Below are 21,776 nucleotides of genomic sequence, written 5' to 3'. Positions count from 1 at the left end.
GGCTCCCGGTTGTCTTTGGAAGATGCAGCTGTTTGTGCTGCTGCATGTTTGCAGTGTATGACAGAAGGCCAGAGCAAACACGCAGGTCAGCACAATATGTGCAGTTGTAGCTAGCTTCTTGGATGCCATTGTTGTTGGGCAGTGAACATGAGGGATTTATATGTGTGAAGCACTTGTCTCTTGTTTTGCAAAGACAACTGACTGTGATACAGAAGCAAAATGTTTGAGTTCTTTAACTGTTAGCCCCTAATAAATGTATGAAATAAAGAATCTGAAGTAAATACAATCACTGTAGATAAGTCTGAGTTTCATTATTATTGTCCGTCTCAGTTTTGGCACTGTGAGACCAAACTGTGCACACACACCATCGAGTTATGTTTGATGGTCCTATAAAAAGACTCAAGATTCCTTAGAAAATCTTCGAGGGCGTTCTCTATATAGCAAAAGGAAGTGCCCTGTGTGTGTGTGTGCGTCTGTGTCTGTGTGTGTTTGTGTGTGAGTCACTGGCTCCTGTTGGTCTGTGTCTGCAGACCCACAAATAAACAGCAGTAAGCCAGCTGGAAATGGGGAAAAGCACAGGCTTCTCTCAGTCTGTATACGGGTTAATACAGTTCATGGGAAAAAGAACCAAACACCCACACATACTGTACATGTGTTTGCACATGCGCACAAACACACGCATACACTCCACCCTTCATCTGTGCCTTTGAATTTCCCCATCGTCACTGCCCAGGTGTGTGCGGCGGACATTACACAGTTGTTTTTTTGTCGATGTTGTTTGAATCAGCACCGGTGGCACTCCCTGGCGCTGTTCATGTGTGTGTGTATGCAGGTAACATCTGTGCCTTCACAGTCCCACTCATCCTCCCCAGCAGAGGTCACATGAGCGGGGTTCATCTGTGTGCCAACATGGAGCTTCCTTGACCTTTTGGGTCTTGTTAAAGGTTCTAATGGAAGAAAGACTGAGAGGGCTTTGTCCACTGGAGCCCAGCTGTGCCTCTGTGTCCTCTCCGCTCGCAGCCTATTCTCTCTTCTTTCAGTCTCTGTGCGTCTGTACTGGCAGTCGGGTGTGGACATTGGGGTCGGGGTGACCCACCTGGGCCGGTCTGCTAAGAAGTGAATCTCTGCAGGAGGATCAAACAGGGCTGGGGAGAGGTATATGAATGGAGCACAGATGCAAAGTATAGATTTAGTATCAATAATTTAGGTTGCACTTCTTCACCAACGAACTGTATAGGTAATCTGGGGGGGGGTTGGCACATGGGCGAAATGAGTCATGGCTTCCCAGTAAATCTCTATGGTACACATTTGACCAGTGGTGGGTAGCAAGGAGTTACATTTACTCTGTTACATGTATTTGATTCATTTTTTCAAGAAATTCTACTTCTAAGACTCATTGTTCTGCAGAATACTTTTAAATCTTACTCGAGTAAATTTGCAGTAGAACATACGTACCTCCACTCCGTTACATTGGTCTACACATTTCTCGCTAACTTTAATGATACATATAGCTATAAATAAGTTTTATGTTCAGCAGAGCTCACGATTACCCGACAGCGAGACAGCCCACTAGCCAATCACAGTGCCACAGATTTAACCGAGGTTTATGTGACACATATATACACGATGTAGCCTACATCCAAGCCACTACTGGCACAGCGTTCCGGCTGCAACGTGGCAGTCAGAGCTGATCGCAACCACTCGAGACTTCAGTGCAATACTCGCATGAAAAAATGATACTTAATACCTCTTTTGATGCCATGGCAAAGATAAAGAAAAAAGTCCCAGGCATACAAAATAGGATAATTTTTTTTGTTGTTTTTTAATTAACAATTGAGGCTGTACCCGACTCAGAATTATGTCAATCGAATCAGATTCTGACGTTAAATACGAACATTCGACGATTCCTTTTTTGTTGTTGTCTTTTTGTCAAGTATAGTTTGAACAGGCTCAGCAGGACGTTCAGTGTGACAGCAGCATTCACCTAATATAGTAAACAAGCTAACTGCGCCAGCATTAAATAGGAAATATGCAACAACATTTTTTTCTAACTCTAGGTATCCAACAAAAGCCAGAGGCTGTATCAAATTAAGTTGCTGCGAGCTGGAAAATCACCACTTCTAAGCAGAAGAGAGATGTTAATGTTATTTTGGAGCCTTACGGTACAAAGTCTGCCTCTATGCCGCTGCATCCTGTCTGCAGCTGTCTGTACCAAAGGGTATTGTGAAAGTCAAAAGTGCTCACTCTGAAATCAAATGTGAAAGATCATATCATTTTTCGACATGTTGTGTTGAAAGTATTGATATTTTTGACAACTTTACTCTAAACAATGCTTTTGATTCAAGCAGACGTGCCCCAGAGAGTTTCAGAAGTGTGGTTAACAGCTCGTATTTTGTCGTTTGTCTGTTTCCTGAGAGGCACTTTAATAACAAGTTAACGTGCACTTCACATTTGTTTTAACCTGTTGAGGATCTGTCTGAATACAATACACTGATGTAATAAATTGCATCTGATGATGTCACTCACTACTAGAGTAGTTTTTGTACAAGAGACTTTTTTCCTTTTACTCCAGTAGTTATTTTTTTGAGTATTTCTACTTCTGCTTGAGTCAATACAGTTATAAAGTAACAATACTTGAGCTTGAATACTGTTTTTGTTTAAACTACCCACCACTGCTTTTGACTCACTTATACCTCACATGCCAAATTGCCTCTCTAGAACGTCTCCATCGCTGTATTTTTTGCAGGCTTGTACATTTGGTTAGAGACATACTGGGACCACAAGGTCACAGGTTCGAGCCCTGCAACAGCAGATGTGTCCATCACCAGCCATCTGTCCTGTCAAAATGTCCTTGAACAGAGGACTGGACCCCTACCTGTTCACTCACTGGAAGCAGTCTGGATAGGAGTATAAGCTAAAAGCCTAAAATGTAAATGATGTAACTCGCAACAGAGTGCAGAATGGTGCTGCAGTCTTGTTCTGTCCCCCAGCACTGGGGTATGAGCGCCTCACTAAATTGGGCAGACAGGGAACATTTTGGCCAGTTTGTTAACTGGATTAGTTTATCTGATTGTTTGGATTATTAGCTAACAGTGCGCTGTGTTGAACCCTTGCCAGATGCTGACCTCACGCTGACTTAGCTAGCGTGCCGCAGCGACGGTACTAATCATCCAATCAAGTCACAGAAAGGCCAGCCTGTGCTCGCTCTCAAAAACAGATCAGGCTCGGGGAAAAACCCCAAACTCATCAGGCCGTGTTCTCAGCAGAGCATACCACTACACAGACTGGGTGATGTATGTGGAAGAGGTTGAGTTGGGGTTGAAGTAGAAGGAGGGAAGGTTAAGTAGGATGCAGGGAGAGAAAAGTGTCCGCTGAGAAAATGATGAAGGGTTCAGATGAGGAATGGAGGCAGAGATGAGAAAAATGTCTGCTCCCTGCTGGAGTCTCCCTATTCATCTGATAAGAGCGGCACATTCTGGTGATAAATGGCCGGTGTCATAAGTCACTCAGAGTTTCATATTTTCATGTCTGAATGATGGGATTAACGAGATGTAATGATTGCTCTGGGTTGTTGGTGTTTGTGTTTCTTGTAGCCTCGGCCACATGTCACACCGTCCTTGATTAAACTGATATCTTTTTTAACCTTGTGCAGCAGAAATTGGATTTCCCACCTCATCACTTCAGTATTCACCATTTCAGTGGCACTGTTGCCACCTCTAAGCTACTAGTTTTAGATTTATTTTATATTATATGCTGCAGTTTTTAAAATATAATCTTAAACTGAGCACTGTCTCTAAATTATTTGAATCTGACATTCGTGATATAACACAGTGTTGTTTCTTTTTGCAGTATAGACCGGAAAAACTACATCACACAGTAATGGAACAATCTCCAAACATGGTGTTTACTTAGGCCCTGTGATAACAAACATCATGTTAACTGTAGCAGCGCATCATGACGCGCTTCCGTCTGCTGCTTGCTAAATTACCCTGATTGTCATCTTCTCAGGTTTCCTCCTCTGCTGCGAAAAGATAACATCCCTCACTCTATCTGTCCTCAAACATCCCCCCTTTCACTATCGTGCCTTCTCTAAATCCAGTTATCTCTCTGCTCTCATGATGATGATGACCGTTGCATATCTCTTCAATCTTAACAGAACTGCTTGCTATTTCCTCTTTTCTTTTTTCGTCAGAATGTGATGCTTCGAGCTAGCAGTCAGAATTTAGAGTGAACTGACATGTTGTCGTCTGTGTCATATGCCAATAATACCGCACAGCTTGTTGCATTGTCTTTTTTAAGCATTTGGTTTTCCACAGTTGAGAGTTTTACAATATAGTCGTCATGTTTTCTAAATCATGAAGATTAATATTTGCAAATAATTATTATGTTGAGCAGATCGAGGAAATTACAAGTACTTAAACTCATGCTTAAACCCCCCCTTCTCTTTTTCTTTCTCCTAAGAATCTCCAAAAACATCCCTACCACTAAGGATGTTGAACCGCTGCTGGAGATTGATGGAGACATCCGCAGCTTTGAGGTCTTCCTGTCCTCCAGGACGCCGGTTCTCGCTGCCAGAGATGTGGAGATGTTCCTGCCCTGCACCGTCAACCTGGACCCCAAACTCAGGGAGATCATAGCAGGTTCATACACACTCAGTATTTGCACAGACTGGTGAAATATTTAAGGAAAAAAAAACAGCATAAAATGTCTCAGTAAGGTGTTGGGCCACTGTGAGCTGCCAGACCAGCCTCAGTGCACCTTGGCATAGATCCTCTGGGGCTCTGCTGCGGGGATTAACATTCTTCGAAAAAGATATTCCCTCATTTGGTGCTTTGACGATGGTGTTTGAGAATGCCGTCCAACACGTAAAAAATTTGGTTGAGATCTGGTGACTGTGGAGACCGCAGCATATTTAGCATGGTTTATTCTTGAGCTTGGAAACAGTAGTTAGTTTTACCAAAGAAGAATCTCAATACAAGTTCCAACTCTATTTCCTGAAGCTTTCAACCACATCTCATCGCCTTCCTCGGCAAATGGATTATCTCATTCGTCGTGAATATAATTTAGTTGCTTTCATGTGACAACAGAACAACAACTAAACCATCTCCATGACAACAATACTAAGGTTTAAAGCCTCAGAAACAATAAAGTTGAACCTCGAGTTATTGTGTCAGAAGCCCACAGTATGTGATTCACATCATTTTTATACGCATCAAACCAATGAGTGACCCATCTTTAGTCTGGAAGTTATAGCTATGTATTATTTTAACTTCACTGCTCATTTATCCTTACAAAAAGGATAAAATGTCAATCTAGTCTAGTGAGTATAGAATTGTTTAAAGGAATACTTCACCTGTTAAATGACCATTTGTATATCAGTTACTCATTGCTTACCTGGAATTCGTGGAGACATCTTGTTTTTTCTCACAAGCCCCCTCAGTGAACATATAATCCAAACCCGGAAAATATTTTTTATGAATTAAAGTCATTGGGGACCACGTTTAATGATAACAAAACTATATCAAAACATCCGTTAACAGACACTCACACAACTTGTGCAGTATAATCCAAATCTCGTTTATCCAGTTGTATGCTCAGCACTTGACAAACACATTTATTTTTTACTTAAACGTTAAAATTTCAAACATTTCAGTACAAACAGTCTCATGCAAGGCTGAGTAGTGTGTCTGGGAACGTGCATGCGTTTGAACTTTGCTTAAGCGGGGCTCACAAGCCGAATATGTTAAGGCACGCTTAGGATGCGCTACTCATAGGGGGATGTTTTTTTAATAGTAAGGTTTTGGTGAAAGTGCATGTGTTTGGCAAGAATAAATGAGACTTGTGTTGTGTGAGAGTTAGTAAATGGATGTTCTGATATAGTTTTGATTTAACATGGACTTTAATTCACGCAAAATATTCACCTTTTTTGGATTCTTCGTTCACAGTGGAGGTATGTGAGAAAAACAAATTTTCCTTCTCGAATTCAGTGTAACTCTGTGAGTAATTGATACACAAATTGTCATTTTGCAGGGGAAGTATTATTTAAAAATCAGTAACACACCGTCTTTGTGTGTAAATCAATGGGGGCAAACTAAAAACAGCTGCTAGTCAAAACTGAGGCATGCTATTCTCTTTAAAACGTTTTAAACTACAATAAATCTGATGGCTTTATTAAGACATCCTTACAGTCTCACTTATTAAATATGTTAACACGCAGTGAAAATACATAAAAGAGCTAATTCTTTTCTCCATGTTTAAGGTGACATTGCTTTCACGCTTTTAATTTGTCATCATGATAAAGAGTGTGTGCATCTATGTGTGTGTGTCATTGTGTGTGAGAGAGAAGGAGGTTAATCGTCCAGTTTTGTCTAAATTACATAAAAGGGTTGAGTATACAATAGCATGGAGAAGCAGAGAACTGTCCTCTATGTGATGTGTTGCATTCAGTGCCAGCTCATTTGGCAGTGACATTACTCATAACATTGCAGCAGGGTCTGCTCTAAAATCGCCCCCACTGCAGGGACTCTCAGAAACCCACAGCTTGCTTCTCATTTCCAAACAATCAAATGTCGAGCAGGTTTCCACTACAGCACTGTGGGATCAGGACAATATTTTCACTCGCTGTCACCAATCTGCCTCCACTGCTGCACCAAATTTCACAGTTCGCAGCTATAGTGACGTAATAGTGCATCAATACCAAACAGCAAGCCAGAGCGGCACTGGTACTTTTGCTACCGTGCGTCAGCGTCCATTCAGCCTATACAGGAGTGTCAATGACGCCAAGTGTGAAGCTGCTGCATCATAGTGTTATGAGACCACAGAAAACACTCACACACACAAAGTCTGTTCCATTGAGCTGAAGTTGAGTCACGGAGGGTGCAGCTGACCAAGTTCTACAACCAGACGTCCAGTCTGTAAGTACAGCGCTCCTGTTCTCAAAGTGTGTTTAAATGTAACCATGGAACATGTGTTTGTGCACTCGAATGTGTGTGGGTGTTTTCACCTTCACACGTGTCCTCAGGGAGCGGAAGGTGACCAATGCTCCTACCCAGTCATCCCTCTCCCTCCACTCCCTCCGCGGCCAGTCGGTACTTGGTGCCCGGTGTCCTGTGGCCAGCCAGTGGGCAGTGCTGTCAGTGATACCCGCCCATGAGCCTGACTCACATCATAAGGCCCCCATTGTGTTCGCAGGCTGGATTGGGTCTCACTCAGCGTGTCATTCAGCAGCCACTTGTATAACCAGGAGACATTCTGGTGCCTGCTTCTGTTTCTGGTTCTTACTTTCTTGCCAGCCACACAGAGCCACTCTGTTCTGTCTCTGGGCTTATTTAACTTTAATTTCGGGAGGTTTTTACCAAAGCTCCCCTCCTCAGCGCCTACTCGACTCCTCTCGAAGTCAAACTGATTTATGTGAAAACAATTGTGGCGAAGCATTTACGCGATGGTGTCTATGAGTTCACATGATCTGCTTTGTTTGTTTACGCGGGTGAATTTATTTGTCAAGGACAGCAAGGGCCTCCATGTGCCAGAGTCATCACGTGGCCGGGCATATCATTCGGAAAAGACAGACTATCAGCCCGCCTGCTGGTTTGTGAACAAGCGGAGTAATAGAAATCAAAGTGAGAATGGAATTCACAGTTGAAGATCGTTGTAATCTTAACATCTGTGCCCGTTTTTCTCTCCAGCATTTAGTTGTTTGATTGTCTTCTGTTTTGGTTAAGGAGAACATATTCGGGAACATCGTTCTTGTTGTATTCCCCACAGCGCACTCTCGTGTTCTTCGATTGTTTGATATGTATTTTTCCTTGTGGATTCACAACTGGCTAAACTCTCTTGAGATGATGGAATAAAGCTAAATTATTGATGCGTGGGTGGATCTGAAGGATCTTTATAGTCATAGCCAAGACATGATCGTCAGCATCGCAGATAAACACTTCCTTCTCTCTGTTTTTTCCCCTGCTCTGTCCTCTCTTAGATGTGCGTGCGGCCAGGGAGCAGATGCACATGGGAGGAGTGACCTATCCCACGCTGCCCCTGCAAGACGCAGTGCCCCGTCCGCAGTCAGGTTATGGCCAGCACTCGGGCGCCTGCTCTCCGGCGGGCTCCTTCGCCGGATCCATGCCTCCTCAGCCTCACAGTGCCTACTTCAGCGGGATGACTGGCCCGCAGCACCCCTTCTACAACCGGGTGAGACAGAAAAGGGAAAAAAAGTAATGTAGAAAAGCCTAAGTGAGAAAATAATCTTAATAATCTAAAAAGCAAATGACATAAATAACATTGTAATCGCTGTCCACTATCTAACAGCGACAGGAGGAGCAGTTCCTGCCACCTGAGTGACACTCGCCGATCCACACAACCACAAACAGCCACTGTTTTTAAAAAAGGCCCTTTCTGAATTTAGCCGCTCAGCCTTCTGCACGTTATCATAATATAGCGTTACTCTGACCCACTTGGCAGTTACCACTGACTAAACCGTGCAGTAAACAATTCTTTGAACCACCATATGACCATGGGTTTTAAATAACCAGCATCTCACTTTACTGAGAAAGAACACGCAAGTTAGTATCTTTCCCCTGCAGCGTTTTTGTGTGTGTGTGTGTGTGTGTGCCTGACCTCCCTCATATGATTTTCATTTTATTTATTTTTTTACCTCCTCTCCTCTCCCCATCCTCTTCTCCACAATACTTCTTTCCCCCCTCATAGCCTTATTTCCCCCATCATGTGTATCACCTGCCACGGCCTTACTCCCACCATGTCCCCCCATCCTCGCGTCCCTCCATTAAACCACCCGGTCAACCTAAGGACAGCACCAGTGGACTTGTAAGTAAAGAAGTAGTGCTAGATCTATCTGATGTGTGCCTATATGTGCCTTATATTAGGCAACAACATTGTTTCTGTGATTGAAGTCAATGAAAGTTTGAACCACTGGTAGTGCTCATGTGGGTGTCTCCTGATACTCAATATTTCCGAACAGTACCACCAGTTATGGGCGATCTGCTCCATTGTTATTAATCATTTTATAACTATAATTAAACTTACAAAGGCTCATGACATATTGCTGTTATGTCATTCAATAATATGCTATGTTTATTATGCTATCAGGTCCATTGTGTCGACCCACTGCATGACTTTCTGAATTTCTTCCTCAAGTTTCCTTCTTCCCTTTCCTCAGTCTGATGTCACATGTTTTACCTTTACATGTCTCCAACTGATGATTTTAACATCACCTTCTTTTGCCTACCCCTGTGCCCAACAACTGTCCAGCTCTTGACGCTGGTGGTATTTCCTCAGTTCAGAGTAAATCATAAATTGAGTGGTAATGAACTCAACCTTCACTAGCCTTCTTCTATATACAGTCCTTGTCTTCATTCTGTGCTCATGTCAGGATGCTATTGCAGAAGATGCAAGAGAAGGCCTCCCCTCCTGTCCCTCTGACCCCACCATGGTAACATGGTTACATTTCTGGAGTACTGAGGATATGCAAATATGCAACCAGTTCGTCATTAACTGCCTGTTGACAAACCTCATCAGTCATTTCTTTAGTTGCATGTGTAAAATGCACGCCTGTATGTTTGACAGAGAACTTATTTTGTTGCTGTGGTTTAACAAAAGCCGAGACTGAATATAGACTGTCACACTCGTTGCAGAATACTTGTGTTAAATATTGCATCCGGTGTGACTGTGGGCCTGCTTACTATTAAGAGAAGGTTTAGCATATGTAAAAAATATAACATGCTGAATGAAGTCCACTCTTGTTTCGGCACAGTAGCCGTGCCCATTCTCTTATAAAAGTGTTGTTAACCCACTTCAGGAATGCATGAAGCTGCACTGACAAGAACTGCATCTCTACACCCAGATATTCATACATTTTAAAAGAGAGCAGCCACTGTTAGAACAATTTGATGATAACACTACTCAGGAGATTTCCGCACCACAAAGCCACTTATCAGGGCGCTGCCAGCAAGCATTTAAAGGAGCTGTTTGAAAGATTTAAATATAGATTACTGTGTAATATTCCTGCCGTTCTCCATCTCTATTTTTGTGTCTTTTGCTTCGATCCTCCTCCTTTTTTTTTTTTTTTCTCAAACCACCACTGTCTTAAATTTCCACACCCTTTTTGTTCCTTGTATCTTCCCTTACACTTTTGTTTCCTTTCCTCCTTAGTATACATTTCCCCAGTTTCATCCCTTCCTGGCTTTTCTATGTACATTAGCCTGTCTTATCCCCTTTATGGTTCACACTTGATCTCTTTGTGTAGCGTTCACATGTGCCTGTATTTCTGCAAATCTGTGAATGTGGCCGTGTGTGCATGCTCGCTCATTTGTGTGAGTCTTTGGATATGTAAGCGGGCCTAGCCCAGTGTAATTGCTTAGCTGATATAAGTGTGAGTATGGATTCCTCGGGCTGCCGGGATTATCATCAGAGCAACTGTTGGGGCTGGCAACACACACACACACACACACACACACACACACACACATACACACACACTGACAATGAGCCCAGCGCTGGTAGAGCTTATCTCCTTACCAAGACGCTTCCTCCCTCACAGAGCTCTGTTTCCTCTTCCCCATCCTTCTGCCCAGCCCTGAGCTCAGCCCAGCTGTAATTACAGTCTTATCACACACACACACTGGGAGGGTTCACACAAACTCACGCACATGCAGACACACCCGCAGACATTCACGCTTTCGCTCACGTTCTTAGAACACACGCTCGCAGTCTGAATCGAGGAGTCGTATTCAAGGCCTTCCCCCTGAATTGAAACTTCTGCTTTTTTCTGCACAGAGAGTGAGAGATGTCTCATTTTCTTTCTGGGTCTCTGTCTCTGTCTCGTCCGCAATCCTTTCTGTCTGCAAAGATTATGACTGCAAGAAGCCTGCTGACTCCAGCGAAAACAAAATCTCCTTGTGTAAAAAATTCTACTTCCAATAGCTTCTCCTTTTCCAGTCTGATGTGTGGCTGCTGTAAAGGAGCCATCTCCTCTCCTGCTGCGAGACAGATAAATGTCTGTCTGCTCTGTTGTCAATGTCTCTTCTGTCCCCAGATGATGAGTTCAACATGTGTGCTAGTGTCTTTCTGTTTGTTTGTCTGTCTTCATTGCTGCTCCTGCACCCCTCCTCCCTTCCTTTTTCACAGGTACAGCTTCATAGTGTTATAAATGTCTGTGTGTATTTTTGTCTGACTGCTTGTCCGTCTGACTCTTTTTGTCTCCCGATCAAGCATTTAAAGTCGCTGCCTCACAAATTAAAGCAGGTACACATTTGGTTTCATGCCTACTTCCATCTCTACATACAATCCTTGACTCCCATCTTCCACGTATCTCTACCTCATCTCTAATCAGTACTACCAAGCATGCCGTAGAAAGAGATATTATAGACTCATCACTTACAAGTAAATGCAAAACACAAGCTCACGTCCTGTCGTAGTTCAGTAGATTCACTAACATAGTTTCATTCTAGAGTAAATCCTCTACTATGGGGACATGAACAGTTGCCGGTCTTCATCCTCTCGCTCACCACTACAAAAAGTTGGCACCTTCTATTGTGTGCTGTATTGTTTGAGCTGTTTGTGTTGTTTTTTTTTGTCCGACAACCACTCACAGTTCGACTAAGCTCTGCTCTTCTCTCCCTCGAAACCAGAAACAAAGCTGGGGGGCTTAGTCTGAAGCCACGTCTTAATAGTGTTAATAGCAGAGAGGAGAGCAGAGATGACGAGGGAGGGAGCAGGAGGAAGAGAAGGGGGGAAGAGAGAAACAGAGTGATGGAAAAGAGAGTAGGAGGTCAGCGCAGGAGGCTGAGAGGGAAGGAATGTGAGAGGAAGGAAGGAAGGAAGGAAGGGAGGGAGGAAAGGAACCGGAGTGAGGGTTCAAGAAAAGCGTAACTAGAGGGAGACGGGTGGATGAGGTTTGTTTAGTTTCTGTGCCAGCGGGTGGCACGCTGGCTGTCTGTGAGGCCTTAGACAGCATCAACAGGCCGCCGGCATTAGTCACATCAAGCCTCGTAGCTGCTTTGCGGCCGCCGCTTTAGTGTGGCTCGGCTCGACAGCAGCTCACAGACTTACAGGCTCCATCTCTTAAGTGTAGTGTGCACACTTTACGTGCTTATGCATACACTGAGAAAAAAAGAATTAGAGCAGGTAACAGTGTATTTGGATAGGTTGGCAGCTCTGTTTACTTTTACACTTACACTGTGTGACTGATAGAGAGAATTACTGTGTGGGATTGTGGATTTGCACCTCTGTGTGCCTCTCAGTAACAGGCCTGCATGTCTCTTCGCCAGGAATTGTTGCTCGTTTTGCCCTAATCAATGTGTTAGGAGTGATTAGTTGGTCTAACAGAGTATGCGAGTTTGCTCTGGTAACCTTAACTCAAGAAAACACTCTGAATAAGTTGTTTATATTCTAATTTTGTGTGTGTGTGTGTGTGTGTGTGTGTGTGTGTGTGTGTAGGTCTCTCCTGTGGTCCTGCTCAGCTCCATGAACACAGATGCCGTGTGTGAGCATCTCAGACAGCTAGATGGAATCGACCCCAGCATGCTGCCTCAGTACACCTCCACCATCAAGAAGGTACGCCTGTCAATAACGTTCAGAATTTGATCCATTTTCTGATACTTACTCAGAAACTTACTGTATTTTTCTATATAAACCAGTGAGTCCCTTTTCTGTCCATTGCAGGCGAATATAAATGGTCGAGTGCTGTCACAGTGCAACCTGGACGAGCTGAAGAAAGAGATGGAGATGAACTTTGGCGACTGGCAGCTCTTCAGGGGAGCGGTGAGATTTCTTTTTGGGGTGTCTTTGCTTGTCTCAGCCTGGTTTAATATCATTGCAGTGGGCATCTCATATACAGTGTGCAGACTTCCTGGTTTGTCCGTGATTGTCCTGGTTTCAAGCTGGGTGTCCAGTGTTCCGACAAATATCTGTTAAACACTAAATGTCCCAGTTTTCACCACATATAAAATAATATGACATAGATGTGTATCATGTTCTGTCGCTAACCCAGGAAACAATGCACAAAGTGTCTGAATTCAACACTGAGGGTGGTTATGGCTCCGAAGGTAGAGCAAATTGTCCACTAATCAATCCCTTAAGTTCGATCCCCGGCTCCTCCAGTCCACATGTCGAATCATTTGGACAAAAGACTGAACCCCAAATTGCTTCTGATGGCCGTGCCATCTGTGTGTGAGTGGGTGTGAATGGTTTACTGAGTAGCAGGTGGCACCTTGTATGGTAGCCTCGGCCACTAGTGTATGAATGTGTGTGTGAATGGGTGAATGTGACATGTCGTGTAAAAGCACTTTGAGCAGTCTAGAGAGGGGCTATACAAGTGCAAGTCCATTTACAGTTTTACCATGATTTGTCTTTATGTGTGTCAATCTAGTAATGCGACACTGGCAAAACTATTGCCAGCCTGTGAATGAGCTCTTCCTGTTAGAATGTGTCAGTACGCTAATGTTTAACTGTCAGGGTGAAGAGAAAGTAGAGCTTTTTAAAGAGCAATGTACACGCTGCATTCATGGCATCCATGGTGTTGAAAGGTGAGCCCGGTGTGTGTGCTAAGCACTTAAATTATTGGCCCCCATCCTAATGAAAATGCTTAGTGTGTACATAAGTGCATACATGTCTCCCCTTAGAAAATAACTAAAATAAAAGGGAGAGTAAACATCCAGGTGCATTTTTTTTTCCAATATCGTATATAAGCAAATGTACATAGTATGTTCACCATCAACTTTTATATCATGGTATACCTTGAAACCCGTGCAACCCTACTCTGAATTAAAGTGAAAGAGCAGCACCGTTTTTAGAAGTGGTAGTTTGTGTGGAAATGTGCAACATTGTCCTAAAGAGTCCCGGTCTGAAGGGTTGGAAAATATGGTCACCCTAGTGTAATATGTAATATTATCTACAGTCCTGAAGACATTTTTTGTTTTTAAATGAAAAGAAGTGAGCCATCAGTAGACATAAATAATAAAGAAAGCATCAGTCCTCCAATGATGACTAACTACTCCTTCATTACTCCAGAGTAAAGGCCTGAAACAGATTTACAATAGCATACATTCTACCCACTCTGTGATCCTTTACAGACACTCAGCCCTGCCAGAGCCCTCCTGTTGATATATGTCAGCTCTTGTTTATTCCAAAAAGAAGCAAGACAGCATCTCGTAATACAACATCTTGTGCTGCGCTGAGACATTGGGATGGAGGTTTTATAATCCGTATTACGAGAAGGGCGCTAGTCAGTCAGCCAGGAGTCCAGTCAGCTGAGCCGGGGCTGAAATCACTTACACATGTAGCCGGCTCCACTTCATCAGATGTCTGTGCTCCTAATACCAAACCAGAGCCCCGGATTGGTCGTGTTTTACCGGAGATCCAATGCAGAGCTCATGTAGGAGCAGCTGGAAAGTGCAGTGGCCTTACAGCTCCGCACACCAACCAGTGTTGTGTTGCCAGGACGCAGCCAGCACAGACATCTGGTTCAAGATGGCTGACTGATATCTGGATGAAGGGAGGTTTTGTCAGGGAGGAGTGGACAGCTGAATAGCTCTACTTGAGCAACAGCTCACTCGCACAAACACATGTTTTGTTGTTGCTGTGTAACACGCTTGTTTTGTCTGTCACATGCTTTAAAAAACATGTTGATCGTTGACTCTGTGTCCTGAAACAAATGATGTGTTGATCTGAAATTGTAATGTCTCTCCCAGGTGATGGAACTGCGTCATGCAGAAAGCCAGGCTATGCTTCAAGACGAGTCCCGAGCTGTAAGCGAGCAAGGCAGCAGCGTGCACCACGGGGAGCCCAACAGACGCTCAGGGGGAGTCCAGCAGGAAGCGGCGGCCTTTAGCCTCAACCTCAGCTTCGAGGAGCTCAGCGGAGCGGGGCTGGAGGAACCTCCGAGATTCAACAACCACTCACACTGGCCGGTCAGTCTTTCTGTCAGGAGCTTAGTGTGAATGCACCACAGCAGCAGATAGCATCAGAGAGACGTGGACTACGTGTATGCACAGTATACCCACGCATATAAACATGCGAGAAGATAAGAGGTCTTAAAGTTGCTGGTGTCAGCATATGTGTGAGCGTGTAACACTCGCAAATGGGATCGCAAGGTCACACACCCCAAAGTGTCACAAGGCCACAAGTCCTCTGCAGCAAGCCGGTATGTTGGTGACCTCACTGGTCTCACATTAATGTGGTTTTGGGTGAGAAAAGAGCACGGCAGAGGAAGCTTATGGTGCTCTTGAACAGAATTAAAAATACACACTCACACACACATACACACACACACACTGCAGCGCACCAAAAGGTGTCAAGGGGCCTCCTGTTTGTTATTTTCACCTTCCTTATTCCCAATTTGCAAAATCTCTGAGACATGAGCAAACACTCACACATAGACAGCTGGCTCTGCTGCTATTTTATATGATCTCACTTTGTGATCTTTTTCAAATTCAAATCATCCAACACTGAAAACACACCACAGCTTTCATTGCCACTCCGTCTGCGCTCTTTGCCAACAACTTTTTCCACTTTATCCGATTCTCATGTTCTGAATATTCCATCGGTTACTAACCTAAAATATAGCAATTTTAAGTGCCTCATTTTTGTATTTATTATACTCAGGTGTAGATTAAGGTTGTCAGCCCTGAACCATCCAGCATTCTCACTCTTAAATTACTTTCAAACTCACGTTGATGTTTGTACATCAATCCATCTTTTTCTCGTTTCGTCAGGTGGCAAATCTCCGCACCTCGAGCATGTCCAGCCTCAACTCTCAGGAATCCTCTAACGACATCTGCAAGCTGACAGACAAGCAGCAGGCCGAGTATCACGACGCCTACAGGGAGTACATCTCTCAGATGGCTCAGCTGGAGATGTCCGGCGGTAATGGAGAGCGGCCCGTGCAGCCCCACCCTGGACAATTCCTTCAGGCTGCTGGCTCAGAGGACAAAGGGGTGGGTGGTCAGTCACATGTACACCGCTGAGTTTTTGCCATCTCATCACTGACATCATAAATAGTGCAGAGGCTCCCGCTGTGAGATTAGTGTGGTCGCCGTTGTCATTAACTCGTGTAGACGTGGTTTCTGGGCCTGTTTGTTATGTCTCTCTTAAACTTGTGTTTTTAAATGTTGTATTCCTCTTGCTTGTGCAACGGCAAAAATTCTTCTTCTGGGATGGGAAATGGGAGATCACTGCTTCTTCTTCTTAATTATTGGCTTATATTCTTTGTTTCTCTTGGCACATAAAGTAGAGACAGGAATCCCCTGTTCAGAGGCCTCTTGGCCAAACACACAAGATACTGTATACATTCATGTTCTTTTCATTGGATCCTCTTTCCTCTCCTCAGGCCAAAGAAGGAGCTGACCAAGACAGCCGCAAGTCCTTCACCAAGAGAGGCTCCAAGCCTAGCGATGCCACAGACTTCCCCTCAGGGACCGATGCCCAGCCTCTTGACCCCATCAGTGAAGAGGATGAGAAGCTGGACCACAGCGCGTCGTCCAGGACTCCAGGCTGCAGGAAGAAGGGAGCCGGGGCGTACTACCACAAGCTGCCCAACGACGAAGACTCCGGCCCAGAAGAAGCGGACAACACCACACCTCTCCTCCACAAAGAGGCAAGAGCTGGTGCTCTGTCATCCCACAGCGGCTCCCAGCCCACTGGGCTGTTGACCAAGCCTGGCTTCCTCACCGAAATCCTCCTGGATAAGAAGGACTCGTCCGACTCAGGGATGCGCTCCAGCGACAGCTCCTCAGACCGCTCTCTGGAGGAGGCCGAAGGAGACAGCGACAGAGGGAGAGAAGCGCTGGAGCTGGAGGGCCTGGTGAAGAAGAGAGGCCTCCTCCCCAGCAGCCTGAGCGGCCTGCAGGACACGGCGGTGGCCCGCATGTCCATCTGCTCCGAGGCTCCGTCCGAGGCCAGCCTAATGGCCAGCAGCCCAGATGAGGGATGGCCGTCCAGCGGGGTCAGCAACCTCAACTGCACCACCAGCAGCAGCACCCTCAACAACAACGTGAACAGCCCTGACGACACCACCACCACCAACACTAACACCAACAACAGCCACCAGCAGCCGGCTAACATCACAGGCATGGAGTCCACCACCTCTTCCTCCAGCATCGTCTCGACACCTATCATCATCACCCCCGGCAGCAGCAGCACTGCTAACACCACAACCGCCGCCATCCACAACCAGAACCTGCGCACCATCAGCCTGGGAGACGAGAGGGAGAGCGTCCTCTGAGAAGCTGGTCGTTGTTTTGTCAAGGGTCACGTAGACGGTTGTTCTAGATGTTAATGGTGACGTTATTATACTGTTGGTGTTGTGGCGTGTTCCAAAGAATTAGAGTAGATGTGTGTTCTACTGTTACGAAGGAAACGTAGGAAGTGTTGCTGTGAATCTTTAGCTTTAGTAAAAAAAATATCACCTTTATTTAAGCCATGACAAATCATACGCCACATTATTAATTACATTTGGAGGTTAATGATACCAAAAATTACTCAGTCAGTTGGGATTGCGTTAACTGTCCCATGCTTTTAAATCATTTAGGTTTCATTTATTTCTCATGTGAATGTGGTGCCGTTACGGGAATAGTCTAGTGATGGAATGTTAATGTTGTGGACGTTGTAAGTTACAAAAAAAAAAGTGGTTTTCAGGAAATGTAGTCGTGACTGAAAAAGGAAAAAGCTCCAGGTTACTGAGAACTTAAGCCTCCTAAGTGTTTTGTGCAGTGCTGTGTTTGGAACTTAAAATAATTCAAATAGATGGCAGTGTAAGACAGCGGTGCCGTGCGCTGTTGGCAGATATTGTGAAAGAAAAAGTGCATGCACTGGTGATTGTCTGTTCCAAAGTTCCTCGTGAAATGGTGTTCTGTGAATCAATAAACATTTGCTATGTGTACCCTTGAAAATTAGTCTCACGTTTCCTCTTTTCTGTTCTTTTCTTGCAGGGAAATCAGCAGTTTGTAGGGAGAGGCTTTGCAGTGCAGAAGAACAGGCAGGGTGACAGCACAGAGAGGGCGTCACTGACAGGATTTATATCCGCCGATAGATGGCGCACTCTCCATACAAACGTGCTGCAGGCTGGTGTCACGGACTCTGCCTGTCAGTGTTTTACACTACTGAGGGTGACAACTTCAGCTCAGTGAGTCTCAATGTGGGGTGCGTGGACCTGCAGGGGTCATCTGAGGAGGTTTGCAGACACTTTGTACAGCAGTCTTAAAGTGTATACATAATTAATTAATAGTGTTATCATGTAAATATAGTTTCCTACAGCTTACACACCTAATCAAGACAGACCCCTTAAAGTGGTCCCTGGGGTTACATGCTTAGTTGACGGGTCTGTGGTGTGAAAATATTGGAGAAGCCATGCTGTATTTTAGGGAAGGGATGACTGACAGTTAGGTTTCCACTACAGGGTTGTGTTAGATTTTCTTACCACAGTCATCTAAACCTCTGATATCACCTTTACAGCACAGTGCGCACTGCCAAGTTATACTGTGGAGCATTCATGAACAGTTAATTTGTCACCCCTAGAATTTTAGTTAGAGGCTGAATTATCCACCATCGCTCCTCTCAGTGTCCATATTATCTGGTCGTTTACATTCACATTCACTATTATACTCAAATTAATGTGGCTGATAGAGTCACACAGTGCTGTCTGGTCTTAGGTGTATTATAGGCAACACAGGCCCAACCAAAGTGCTGTTTAAACATAAGAAATTACCTCTCTAATGAAGTTAAATATTACTGTTGGAATCATAACGCATCACCGGCCCAGTTTCACCTCAACTTTAAATTTCCACAATTTTCCACTTTTGTTTTAAACCAACAGCCCAGTGATTTAATGGCTCAGCCTGTCACGCTCAACCATTTAATCCTATTTACTTTACATAGCATGTGAGAAAGTAAAAGTGCAGCCAGTGCGCCTTAAATAAGCTTTTATGCAACTGTGCGCCTCCGGGTCGTGTTTGCCCCGAGGGAAGTGTTGACGCTGTGTTTTCAGACTATTATAGGTCACATACTGCAGGTCTGATAAGGACACTTTGTTGTGGGATCTTTTTTTTTTTTTTTGAAGTGCGTCACATGTTCACTGTACATGTCCTTATAGAAAGTCAGCTGGACGCACAGCTGGGAAACGGATTTTACGCACTAGTTTTGATATCTCCTGAACACCAGCATTCACTTCTCCCCCCTTTCCCCCAAAATGAAACATGTTCAAGTTGCGTTTTTGATTTATTTTTGTATAAAAAAGGTACAATTTACATTACTTTTATAAAAAGTTTCAGCATAATTAAGTACAACATTACACTTTTGCAGAAGTTTCAAATTCCTGCAACTATACAAGATAAACTCCCGGTAAGAGTTCACAAGGTTTCATTCTTTCATTTTAACTTTTTTTTTTTTTTTTTTAAACAACGTCCAGTCCTTCATGTGCCAACAATTCTGACAAGACAAGACTAAACTTTTTACAGTAACTAACCAAGTTGTCTTTTCTATTCACGTTCCCACCTCCGCAAAAAAAGCGAAGACTTCAACAAGGAGAGGGGGACAAGGGAGGGTGTGTGAGAGAGAAGAGGAGGGGGGGAATAATCCTTGTGACAATAATCTCGTTTTTCCTCCCACTGTCGGGAATATAACGCGCCTTCCATTTCCAGAAAGGACCCACAAATAAAAAAAGTCTTAAGTTAAATAATAATGAAGTGTCCAAACAGAAAACACATCACATAAGATTGTCCCATAATAAGCAAAAGTCTCTTGATTTCAGCGTCAGAAGAAAAAAGAAAAAAATCCAGGCCTGGAGGACAGAGGTTGGAGAAGAGGGTTGTGGTGGTGGTGGTGGTGGTGGTGGTGGTGGGTGAGGGGGGGTGGAGGAAAGTCCTGCTCCCCAGGTCCTGTGTGTGTTTTTGCGTCTTGACCAAACACCTGCAAAAGATTGAGAAAGAGAGGCGTGTTTAGAAAATGCAAACAGGGCAGAGATCCGGACAGACTGGCGCCAGGGAGGAAGCCGCAGTTTTTAACATTTAACCAAACACTCCCAATACTAAGCAAACCCTGCGCTCCAGATGTACACACACAGAGAGAGAGAGGGAGACAGAGAGGGGAGAAAAAAGGGGGGGACGCGCACACACACTTTTCGCACAACTTCAGCCTACAATCTGGGGAAGAATCAGCGTAATTGCCGCTCAGCTGGCGCCTACCCACTTCTTGTACCAATTATGTGCAGACATCGTAGTAGCAGTAATCCAAACAGCCATTATTTTCCTGTTGCAGATGCTCTTCATTATAGACACAAGAGGGTATAATACAACCCTGACGACTGCTACTTATATACAGTAACCCGAGCTGCCTGGAGGAATATCTTCCATTTCATTCCACTAAACTCCCAGCAAAATATCTTAAGACACAGCACATGACTTACTCGATTAATCAGGGTCACCTTACTGACACATTCAGCAGCCCTATGGTGTGATCTTTGTGTTTCATATATGATCAAATTTGGATTCAAGTCAACCTTGTCACAACTGACGCCCCAGTGATGCGCCGCATTCTCATGCAAAACATATTGGGAGCATTACAGCAACGTGAGACGTCAACCACATTAGCAGAGAACAAATGGATTGGTAAATGGTAATTCTAGTCCATTCTGCTCCAGCAGACTGGGAGACAGGCTGTAGCGGAGCCTAAAAGCCCTGGACAGAATGCAGCAGCAGACATGAGGACAGCCTACTTACCGCTTTAACGATGCAGAGTCCGGCTGTCATCTGTCATCAGCTCTGATGGCAACTCCGGGGACTGAAAACAAACAAACAAACAAACAGACCAAATGTTAATTCTTTACGCAGCATCCGATCGAGGTGTCTGGCGTTGCACAGTGTGTTATGTAGGTCGGATCTCTTCCTCATCTCATTCTGTACAAAAGGAAGAAAAAAAAAGAAACATGCCATTTTCTTTTCCAACAAGCCATTTTGTGCGAGTTACGCATAGGGCTTACAAAGGCGCGCTGGCTATGCGCACAAATATAATATCTTCCACAACACACCGGGCTATCGTCCCCCCCAATTAGAGATCTGGTTTAGCTACAGCGTAATTACCTGTAATGACAAGATGCTGATATCTGTGTTGAGGGTGGTCAGAGGGGTCCTGGATGGAGCCTGCCCCGGCCGCGCAGGGTGATGCAGGCTGGTTAGTGCGACACTGGAGTCCAGCGCAATCTGCAGGTCCAGGATGTAGTCGATGACATGCTGCAGGATTTCCATCTTGCTGACGTTCTTGTTCTGGGGGATGCTGGGCACCAGCTCCTTCAGCTTGGAGTAGCAGTCGTTCATGTTGTACAGCAGGCTGAGCGGGTCATCCACCGGGGTCTTGCTCCGAGAGATTCCCAAGGAGTGCTCTGATAAATTCGCGTTGTTTATCCGGAAGGACCGCACGGGGCTTATTGCTTTCATTTTTGTCAGTGTTAAGTTAGACGAGATGAAGGGGGGGTTTGTGCGTGGCGATATCTTGCTTCTTTAAGGTCCTGTTTTTGCCAGACGATCAGCGATCAGACTGGATTACCAAGCTGTCAGAGTGGTTTATATAGGCAGCAGGCAGGGCATGCGACACAGGCGGGTCAAACGCCCTGATTGGATAACAGTCCTCTGCCACTCAGCGCGTTTTAGCTCTCCTATTGGCTTCTGCTGCTCAGATCCCTCCTCTTCTCCGCCGCGTTACCAGTGGCAACGCATGTTGGAGGCGGAACCCAGAGGGCTCTTGAGCAGCTCCGGTGGGCAATTTGGAAAATTAAG

The 21,776-nt window shown here is 44.7% G+C and overlaps 2 protein-coding genes across 9 annotated transcripts in view; one reads left to right on the top strand and one right to left on the bottom strand.

Moving 5' to 3' along the window:
• The window catches only part of kidins220a (kinase D-interacting substrate 220a), a 55,189-nt gene extending 37,289 nt beyond the window's left edge, over positions 1–17,900 (top strand). For 3 of the 7 annotated variants that reach the window (XM_050062870.1, XM_050062873.1, XM_050062871.1), the window contains 9 exons: positions 4,462–4,640; positions 7,976–8,187; positions 8,704–8,820; positions 11,224–11,256; positions 12,451–12,567; positions 12,676–12,774; positions 14,703–14,921; positions 15,726–15,947; positions 16,340–17,900. In XM_050062870.1, coding sequence (XP_049918827.1) covers positions 4,462–4,640; positions 7,976–8,187; positions 8,704–8,820; positions 11,224–11,256; positions 12,451–12,567; positions 12,676–12,774; positions 14,703–14,921; positions 15,726–15,947; positions 16,340–17,233 — 2,092 coding nt within the window. In that variant the 3' untranslated portion in view covers positions 17,234–17,900. Of the gene's footprint in view, positions 1–4,461; positions 4,641–7,975; positions 8,188–8,703; positions 8,821–9,385; positions 9,446–11,223; positions 11,257–12,450; positions 12,568–12,675; positions 12,775–14,702; positions 14,922–15,725; positions 15,948–16,339 lie in introns of all 7 variants that reach the window. The other 4 variants (XM_050062877.1, XM_050062875.1, XM_050062874.1 and 1 more) reach the window with 4 other exon arrangements.
• A 1,311-nt stretch (positions 17,901–19,211) lies between these two features.
• id2a (inhibitor of DNA binding 2a) lies at positions 19,212–21,560 on the bottom strand. 2 transcript variants are annotated; one of them, XM_050062878.1, is made up of 3 exons: positions 21,084–21,559; positions 20,724–20,784; positions 19,212–19,914 (listed from the first exon to the last, which is right to left on the bottom strand). In XM_050062878.1, exons 1-2 carry the CDS (start codon positions 21,435–21,437, stop codon positions 20,728–20,730), a joined length of 411 nt encoding a protein of 136 aa, XP_049918835.1. In that variant the 5' UTR covers positions 21,438–21,559; the 3' UTR covers positions 19,212–19,914; positions 20,724–20,727. The 2 variants fall into 2 exon arrangements, with proteins under 2 accessions (XP_049918835.1, XP_049918836.1); XM_050062879.1 differs by lacking the exon at positions 19,212–19,914 and having other exon boundaries at positions 20,722–20,784; positions 21,084–21,560.
• Positions 21,561–21,776: the final 216 nt, after the last annotated feature.

The sequence above is a fragment of the Epinephelus moara genome, chromosome 14 (assembly GCF_006386435.1).
Source record: "Epinephelus moara isolate mb chromosome 14, YSFRI_EMoa_1.0, whole genome shotgun sequence".
In the NCBI taxonomy this organism is placed as follows: Eukaryota; Metazoa; Chordata; class Actinopteri; order Perciformes; family Serranidae; genus Epinephelus; species Epinephelus moara.
The sequence above is the reverse complement of the archived record's forward strand: the minus strand, read 5'-3'. Positions and strand labels throughout refer to the sequence as shown.